Source organism: Rhamphochromis longiceps, linkage group LG15, assembly GCF_057381845.1.
Source record: "Rhamphochromis longiceps isolate RC_006_pf linkage group LG15, R_longiceps_female_GT1.1, whole genome shotgun sequence".
In the NCBI taxonomy this organism is placed as follows: Eukaryota; Metazoa; Chordata; class Actinopteri; order Cichliformes; family Cichlidae; genus Rhamphochromis; species Rhamphochromis longiceps.
The window spans coordinates 17162469-17171906 of record NC_140571.1 but is presented as its reverse complement, the minus strand read 5'-3'; the positions used below and the strand labels follow the sequence as shown (position 1 = coordinate 17171906).

Sequence of the window (9438 nt, the reverse complement as noted above, 5' to 3'; positions counted from 1 at the left end):
CTTGAGGTATTATAGTGAATATTCAATGTAGAAAATGAGTCACCTTGAATCACCTCCCCTCCAGCAGGCCAGAAAAAGCAGTCCTGCATCCAGTTTTGCTGTCTTGATGTCTCTCATATTCTTCTATCACCGTTTCTTTTAAGTTGCAGACATGACAGTCCAACGACAGGCCACCCTGTTTTATGTGAAGCATGAAGCCAGTGATAACAAGTAATAAGAAGTTGATAACTGGGGATTTTAACCTGAACCTGCTTCATGGTGCAGCTCTCAGGTCTCTCTTGAAAACGTGTTTAACATCAGTGAGACCTTTACTCAACTATTACCCAATAAGCTCCTCTAAATTAAGAAATTCGTTTCCTTGCCTTCCTTATACACATACTCTATGATACCTGTGTCACACCACAGCATCATCCTGTCCAAGGACAGTGATGGGTTCTGTAGCTGTCCTCTTCCTTCTGAAGCTGATCACAATCTCTCTGGTCTTATTTACATTCAGCAGATGATTCATCACAAACCACTCTGCAAAATCATCAATCATCAAATTGCAATCACATTATGCAATGGAAAAACATGTGTTAGTTTACTGATGATAACTGATTATTTCTTGTTGAACTTGTTGAGCTTTTTCCAAGGATCTAAAGAAAGAGATTCTTCCACTGTAAGAAGTCCAAGTTGTTTTTTGTTTTCCAGCTTACGAAGACGGCCCTCTTGGTGACAATAAAAGCTCTGAATGGACTAGCAGCAGCACATGTTTGCAATTATAATGTTGCAATCACATATGTTCATGCTTTTTATGGCCATAGTTACGACTGACTAAAGGATGCTGTTCCTTCTTGCATTATATTGCGTGGCTGTGCTTTTATTTGGGATTCATGTGTAGATTGCAGACTTTTAAATGTAGTCTTCAAATGAGTTTGTAAAAATACATTTTTGTACATGAAGATTTTATTTTCAGTCAAAACTATGATGATGTTTGCATGGTGTAGAAAGACAATAGACTTAACCAATAAAAAACTGAAGTTTCTAATGCACTTAGAGGTTTCAGATCACAATACAGTATAAAAATCAAGACCAGCTATACGGCTGTGCATTTTTCTGTTTGTTTAGTCAGCTGTAGGCTGTACAATACATGGGTGGTGATTGAGGTCACACAGTCCCCTCAGTCGTCTCTTTCAGCTCCTCTTCAGTGACCGCAGGCTGGTAAGTCTCTGTGAGTCAAATAAGCAGATCCATTATAAACACAAACCGAGATCTTGCACAAAAGTTGATCAACTTGTGGTGAAATATGAAACTCTGTGGTCTGGATATTCATCTACATAAAAAATAGGCCAATTTTGACACATGGAAGCAGAAAAAAGCACCAACAGTGTTTAAGAGAGCTACTTCATGCTGGCTGACAGGACAGAAAAATTATATTTGTGCTTTACTGTAATGAGAAGTCAAAAAGTATGTTGTGGAAAAAAGTCCAGCTTTCCCTTGCGCTACACATCAAAAAGTATTTTTAACACTATTCTTCCAATTTTTAAAAAACACAAATGCAAGGCTTTACTGTTTGTATTAGAGCCTTCATACCTTATATTTTTAGTGACATTGTTTTTTTGTTTTTTTAAGGTGAAAAGTCTTGTTTCAGTGTTTCAGCATGACTAAAGTATAAACTGGTCCTTCCCAACATTTACAACAGCCTTTGTTTTAAAAACTAACAAAAGTTATTCTAAGATCTCATACTTGTAATTCAGACTCCAGTCTGTTTTATATTTAATATCTTTAGTTCAGATGAATAACAAGGAAATTATATACAGTAGAATAAACACCCCTCTATGTTCTATGTACCTTTATAAAAGGTCAGTTTTGATGCTATTAAATGAGGAAACAAATGAGGGTATGTCATTAGAGGTTCAAGATTGGTCTCTATAACCTACAAAATAAAAGCTTACATCAAATCTGCCTTGCTTAGATTAATGCCCACTAACAACTGTTATTAATCATCAACACTATAAAGGGTCAAGGCTGAACTTATTCTTGTTTACTCTCCCTGTTTGTTCCCCATGTTTTTTCTTGTGTCATAAAAGGCCTTAGATAACCTGATGTACCTTTCTCCTTTTTCGTGAACCTTCGGTAGCACCTGAACAGCACGACGAGCACCAATGCCTCCGTCACCTGAAAAGACCCATAGATCATTGGGAACAGAAACAGAGGGCCTATCACTTCCTGGGGGAAAGCTATCTTCAATATGGTGATGCACAGCTGGATGTTCTGACAGCCTGTTTCCACAGAAACGGTCCTCCGCTCCCTGGTGACAGACACACATGTTCATGAGTCATGAATATAAACAGAAAGGCTCATAATTCTTTCATCTTTGATGTGATTGCCTTGACTTGACTCGATGACTGAATTAAGCCAAAGAACCTACGACTGGCTGAGTCTGAAGATCGCAGAGAGGACATATCCAAAGGAGTAGCCTATCAAAGGCATGAGAGCAGCGATGGCCAAGAGCGGAGGAGACAGCACAGTCAGCATGACTCTTCCGATTCCAATGTTGGTTAAGGTGACGATCACCACAATAAAAATCATCATTATAATTAGGCCTACCTGCAAACAGCAGGACACGAAACAAATCAACTCCATAGCAATTTGACAGTTGACTGACAAGCATTTTAAGGCAAAATGAGGCGTATTCCCTTTTACTTCATAACAAATGTGGCAGATAAAACATTGTGAGCTGAACTTGTATTTGACCACAGTAGTAAACAGTTAAGGTAATTACTTTTTTTTTAATTAAAGCTGAAAGTCTGACTTGAGTCACAACTTGATTGCTTGATTTAAAACCCACCATGATTGTGTACAGATGCAAAACTACAAAAAATGACTGTTGAAAAACTTAAGGACCTGACTCTGTTGTCAACAGATCCAATAAAAAGATCAAAACCAAAAATAAGCCGATCCAGTAACAAATAGTGAAGCCTGATTTCTGATTTCGAAGTGATACAGAGATCCTTTACCATCCAAAAACCAGAACACCATTCTCTAAATCATGTACTGGTTCACATTGACCTAGTTACCTATATACCACCCTGGTCCAAAGAACTCTTTAGGACTCACTGGGTAGTCATGTGATGTGAGAAAAATGAGAAAGATTCATTTAAAACATGTGACACACAAAATCAAACACTTGATTGATGTAAGAAAGTTTTGACTGATGATGTACTGATAAACATCTCTGTGCCAGTTAATCAACACTGTTTATCAGTTCTAGTGATCTGTCCAACCTTCAGACTCTTGTGAGTATGCACAGACCTTTGTGATGATCTTTGAGTACTGCGGCCTGTAGGTATTGATGATGATGCCAATGCCGCACGGCACCAGGATCATGACCAGTGATACGATAATTTCAACATAAGGGACAGCATTCTGCAGGTCGGAGAAACCCTGACAGTAGAGGTAGAGCAGGAGAGGCATCATACCAAGAGCCAGCAACGTTGAGCAAGAGGTCATCACGATGCTGAAGGAAAAAGATAAGCGTGAGACCATGACAGCTTTTATCTTTTTGTAGCACCATAATGCTCAAAATTTCCTTCTCAGCATTATGTTGACAAAATGCATTCAAAATTTATCATAGTGTGAGACACTTCATAAACACAACACGAACAGGTTGCACAAATTCTGACTGTTCCAGAGGTTAAATACATTCTGTTTATATAGTGCCAAATCACAACAACAGTTACCTCAAGGTGCTTTATTTTGCAAGGTAAAGACCCTGCAATCAGATGACCCCCTATGAGCCAATGAAGAGAAACCAATGTGGAAGAAATATACTGTCTCTTTCTAAACTGCAGAAAGACTATATTTCTGTCTCAGATGTGTTTACATACAACATAAATAATGTGTATTCAGTATCAGTATTCTGAGGTTAAGCCAAGCAATGAGAAGAAAAAAATAATTAATATGAACAACAACAAGAAATAGTAGAAGAAGAATATTTGTGCAGCCATGTGTACATTACTTAGGGTTTCAAGGCAAAAAGGCAACAAAAATCCACTGCGAAACATTCCCGTTTTACCAGAAATTGAATGCTCTGGACTTTAATTCCCCTTTACAAAAAGTGAATTGAAAATTGAAAATATTATAATCTAGATGAGGTAAAATTTGACTGAAGAAAAGCAGTTTTTACAAATAGCAAGCAAGAGCCCAGTGGAAAGACTTCATATCATACTGAGTGTTTCTTCAGTCACATTTCTCACTCATTATGTGTTAATATACCTCTCTGCACTGAATCATACTTATTATTAATCTTTGGCTCTCTTCCAGAACATGTCTTATCCTGTCTTCCTTCTCTCACCCCAATTGGTCCCAGCAGATGTCCCCCCTCCCTGAGCCTGGTTCTGCTGGAGGTTTCTTCCTGTTAAAAGGGAGTTTTTCCTTCCCACTGTCACCAAAGTGCTTTCTCATAGGGATCAAATGATTCTTGGGTTTTTCTCTGTATGTATTATTGTACAGTCTACCTTACAATATAAAGCACCTTGACGTGACTGTTGTTGTGATTTGGCACATAAATAGAATTGAATTGAATTGAATATCATGTCTAAATTAAGCAGCAAGGTCTCTAGAAGCCAAGAGCAGTCCTTATGTTAATTGTTAAGATCGCAGAGTGGATGTTCCTCTTATTTCTACATGCTATCAAAAGCACAGTCCAGTTTTCCCACTTTTCCTCTTGTGAGCAGCTCACCGTTTGGGAGCCTCATGCATTACTTCCAAAACCCTGCCTAACTGGAAATTCCTCATATCCTGCCGAAACATTGCTTGTGTTATTTTTGCTGGTTTGGGAGCCCATGACATGCTTGCCAACTAATTGTTACAAGGTTGGCTGCTACACTGTGTTATGCAACTCTAGTACATGCCATTACGCTCTTGTTAACATTCCTTTGTTGATCAGAGTTCCTGTTTTGTCAGTGGTCATTTTCTTGTTCCCAAATGAAACAAAAACAAAAATTCTAATTCATAAAACATTAGTGGGGTTGTGTGAGATAACGATGTTCTTCCAGGCACTTGGTTATATAACAAGATAACAAGCTTGTAGTGACTGAAACAATCTGCATTCTTTGCCCTCATTGCCCACAGTCTGTCCTCACTGATCATGTTTAAGAGCAACAGGCCAAACGAGGTCCTCACATATCAGATAAAGGAGGACTGTCTCGAAGCCTAAAGTAACCACCTGTTGCTTCATAAGGGAGAGATAAGAGACGAGGTGAAAGGCTAGCCGAGTGAAAGTATAACGCCTAGGTGTCGCTCTGTTATGATAAAATGTTGATGATCTGTAAGACATTCATTTCTAATAACGTGTATCACTGCTTTTCAGACTGCAAGGTGTATTATGATTATCAGCGGTACGATAACAAGACGGATGAGGTTGCTTAACTTAAAAAAAAAACAGTTTATTGCATATCTTTTCCCAGAACTGAATTTAAATAAACACAAACGGTTTCAGGTTTGTGTCTTTAACTTGTGTGATATTTAAAGTTGTTTCAAAGAAAATTAAACCATCTGGATTCGGAGGTGTCAGAAGAAGATACCTAAAAAATGTGAGATTTTAACAGCAAACCATTTAGGAATGCACTTCCTCCCGCAGTAAGGGGTTTTGAATTTTACAAATAAAATAAAGACTAATAATCTCTAAGGATTTATGTCTTTGTGCGTTTGATCGTTTAAGAAAAAACCCAATGCATTAACAGTTTTGTAGCTAAATATTTTCTGTTTGTGTACCTGAGGTTCATGTCGCCCTGAAGAGCCAAAGCCAGGATGTTGGAGAGAGCTCCTCCGGGACAGCAGCCACAGATCAGAATCACCACAGCTGCTATTTCAGCCAACTTAAACAGCTGTAACGCAATAATCATAGTAACCTCATATGCAAAAGCAACAAAAGCAAGATCTCATAATGACACAAATGTGCACTAAGAATACCTTTAGCATTTTCTTTAATTACTTTTTTTAATTACTGATGATTCCTCTGCAGTTAATGTCATAGTTCATGAATAAATTCTTAATCAGTGAACAGATTAAATGACCATTTTATATATTCAGAAAAAAACAGAAAATACTTTATTTTACTGTTTTAGCGCTACTAACATTAGAAATGACAATTAAAAATGAAGTAAAGAAAAAACAGGAACACAAATATTTTCCAGTACAAACATATTATGCCTACTGCCTTTCTTACTGTAGTGTTTATACTCTTATTTCACTTTGCATCAGTACCAACCTTAGCTAAGAAAAAAGCTGTGAGAGGCATTATGCCATACTGAGCCACGACTGCGATAGCCACCCCCTTAGGTTTTCTCATATGATGCTGGAAACAGAAGAAGAAAAGTTCACATTAGCATAAGATTGTCTCCTTACATTTAGCTCACATATGAAACTGAACTTGCTGTAGTCACCTTGATCTTGGACACCTCCATGGTGCATCCCAGTGAAACCATGGTCACAAATAAGACAATTATCATAATTATGTTGATGGTTTTGTCCATTACTGGTGACATGGTAGGCATGTAACTGGAGGTGCTGTTTGCATTTGTGTTGTTGAGCCACGGATCTGGATCGGAGATAATATCCACTGTGTGGTCCATGGTGCCTTCAAATCAGAGCTGTGAGTGGAAAATCAAATGATAGAGCAGGCTGACTTTTGCAGGCTCATTCAAAGAATTTTGTATCCTGAGGACAGAAGAGGTGCATTAAATTTCAGTCAGTGTGACTGTTCTAATATTTATGGTGCATTTGGTTGGAATTGTAGCTGTTTTAACCGTGAGTCTTGCACAATGGATTTGGTGTTGTGTGCAATGCAGTCCGTGACAGTTAACTTTGGCTTTTTGCAGGTTTTGCAGTTGGTACTATGTTTGCTGCTCATTAGGCCAGAGTGATGCACTGTGAAGCAAAATAAAGTCAGGTCAATGAATGAGCAACTTTAACCTCCAAATGTATGGAGGTTAACGTTTAACAAGTTGAACGTGTCAGATTGCTAATGATATGTATATTGGCATATTTATCACCAAGATTAACAACTGCCTTATTTGCAGGACCTGCATTTTTATTTTCAATGTTTTTCCATGAAAGGTTTGTTCTGTTTAGCATTCATTCTGTTCAATTTCAGTGACAGAAGAGTGAAATGAAGCATTAAACACATCTGTGTGGTCTCAGTCATCCAGGTCATTATAACCTTGAGAGCTTAAAATAAGCGGTAACCGGCCTTCTTTAAGTTTGTGAGGATGTTTCACTTCTCATCCAAGAGGCTTCTTCAGTTCTAAAGCCCAAAGGAGGATAGGCCCAGGTATTAATCTCCTAATGTAGGTTTTCCTATTTAGGGGTGGTCATTGACCTACTAGTAATCATGTGGATCATCACATGAGCCAAGGTGTGAAACAAGGCATGGCTCATTAAAATGCTAGAGGGTTAAGGGTGAAACCAGACTTTGCCCCACCCTATCATGTGACTTCTTGAGATCACTAGAGGCTAGGTGTGAGTGGAAAAGGTTCGCAAGATTGTATCGTAGATGGCTGATAGCTGTTGTCATAAGACAATGTCTCTGTTCAGCGATGGTCAGTCACAGTGGATGTAAACAGCCTCCATTACTCCTCTTAGAAACCATTGATGCTTTCAGCCCTGAATATGAACACTGTCATCTTTAAAGGAGTATCCTTTGTCCATCAAACACTCTGTTGTATGTGAGCATACACAGAGATTGAAGCAAAAACAAACCTTAATAATTACGATGGAATTCAAGTTCTCTAATTGGATAATTTTAAGTTTTATTGAGCTAGTTAATGCAGAGAAATCCTCGATAGGTTGAAGCTGCTTTATGGTGCACTCCTCTTGAAAAAGGTGTTTAATATCAGTTAGTTTTGTTCACTTAAATAAAATATATGAAAATAAATTATAAAACTAGATCAGAGAGTCAAATAAAGGGGTCTCATTCCTCACTGAATCGCTCTTAACGGTTTCTACTTTGTTTACTTTCCCAGAAAGCTCGATGTTGTGTGGACCTGAGATAAGTTCCCTGTTTTGAGATAGTAGTTGTACAGGTCATAGTACACATTATATGGGCCTGAGACCATTTAATGTAATCATTACATGTGCTGTAGATGTTCAGACTTTGAAACTCCTTTGAATTCCCTTACTGTGTTTGAGGTAATGCTGCTGCAGCCTACACACCTTATACCATCCTGTTTTTATAGCACACACAGTGCTGCATACACAGTCATATAAAATGACTTATTTTGTGTTTACAAGAAGATGAAGGAGTTTAAAGTCATTTAAAAGTACAGTGCTTGACATTTAACCAAAAACACTTGGATAAAACGTGTTTAACATGGCATAGTTAGCTAAACAAAGCATATGTCTCGCTGAAAGTCACTTAAATCTAGTTAATCTGTGCATTAATGCACAACAACATGCAGCATTTGCTTGTTTCAAACCTCAAACTCCAGCATGCCTCCATCTCCATGTGACAACCACATCCTCCCTGCTGGCATGCTCACATGCTGTGTGCACACAAATTACTTTCACAAGATTGCACATCTCTGTTTTCTGCTCATATAAACAAGAACATGTTTGGGGGAAAAAAAAACCCTACAGCACAGCAAAGCTCCATAAAGGTGTCAAGCATTACTTTTTGACTGTGCTGAAGGTGAAAATTGCACACCTAAATATAGAGGTCAGTCTGCAGAAAGTAGGAAAAAGAAGAAATTAGGAAAATTCTCAAGATGATTTCCAAGAAATGAACAGCTGCAGTTTTAAATTGAATATATATATGTATTGCTGTATTCAGTGCTTTCTTTACCTTCTGGGACAGATTCTTCCTTTCCTCGTCTCTCGTCTCTTTGTCATTAAATCAACTCTTTTGTGTTGACACTCCTGTTATCTGTAACAAATGACACATGGAGGCTTCTGTTTGCGCAGAGGTGCCATCTAGTGCACAGCTGACTACAGCACTTTAAGAGAAAACAATCTCCTCCGGGAGTTTCTGTAATGAAAAACGATAAGAAACAAACAAACAAAAAAAGACTGAACTATTAACGAATAACTTTCTCTAACTTTAGAAAATCAAAAGGTGTCCATGTATTGTTTTTGTGGGTCCTTGCTGATCTGATTCATTCTTTGAATGAATCAGATCAGCAAGATAAGATTCTTTGATAAGATTCTTTGAATCTTATCTGATTCAAAGAATGAATCCGATAAGAACGCATTGTGTCTTTGACAGTGAACATCTGTGAAGGAGTCAGCACTGTGGAATTCCTCGAAGAGTCCCCAAAGATGTTTTCTGCGTATCCTGTTGATTAGCTGTAATTGAAGGAACAAGGGGGTTGCATTTTGAACAAATATCCAGAAAAAGACATGCCTGTGTGAGGCTTTGCTTGTAGATGAAAAATAATGCACCAAAAATGGTCATTTAGT

At 38.0% G+C, this 9438-nt stretch overlaps 1 protein-coding gene across 2 annotated transcripts; it reads right to left on the bottom strand.

Moving 5' to 3' along the window:
* Positions 1–963: 963 nt before the first annotated feature.
* On the bottom strand, positions 964–8857 carry slc10a1 (solute carrier family 10 member 1). Of its 2 annotated transcripts, XM_085382063.1 has the most exons (8): positions 8825–8857; positions 6429–6635; positions 6254–6340; positions 5758–5870; positions 3295–3499; positions 2411–2589; positions 2091–2290; positions 964–1208 (listed from the first exon to the last, which is right to left on the bottom strand). In XM_085382063.1, exons 2-8 carry the CDS (start codon positions 6615–6617, stop codon positions 1147–1149), a joined length of 1035 nt encoding a protein of 344 aa, XP_085238189.1. In that variant the 5' UTR covers positions 6618–6635; positions 8825–8857; the 3' UTR covers positions 964–1146. The 2 variants fall into 2 exon arrangements, with proteins under 2 accessions (XP_085238189.1, XP_085238190.1); XM_085382064.1 differs by lacking the exon at positions 8825–8857 and having other exon boundaries at positions 6429–8521.
* Positions 8858–9438: the final 581 nt, after the last annotated feature.

Excerpts from the sequence above, each read along its gene's own strand:
- slc10a1 (XM_085382063.1), bottom strand. The coding sequence starts at position 6,617 with ATGGACCACACAGTGGATATTATCTCCGATCCAGATCCGTGGCTCAAC. Across the intron at positions 5,871-6,253 it reads CAGCTTTTTTCTTAGCTAAG|CTGTTTAAGTTGGCTGAAAT; the intron begins GTTGGTACTGAT and ends ATTGCGTTACAG. Across the intron at positions 3,500-5,757 it reads CAGGGCGACATGAACCTCAG|CATCGTGATGACCTCTTGCT; the intron begins GTACACAAACAG and ends TTTTTCCTTCAG.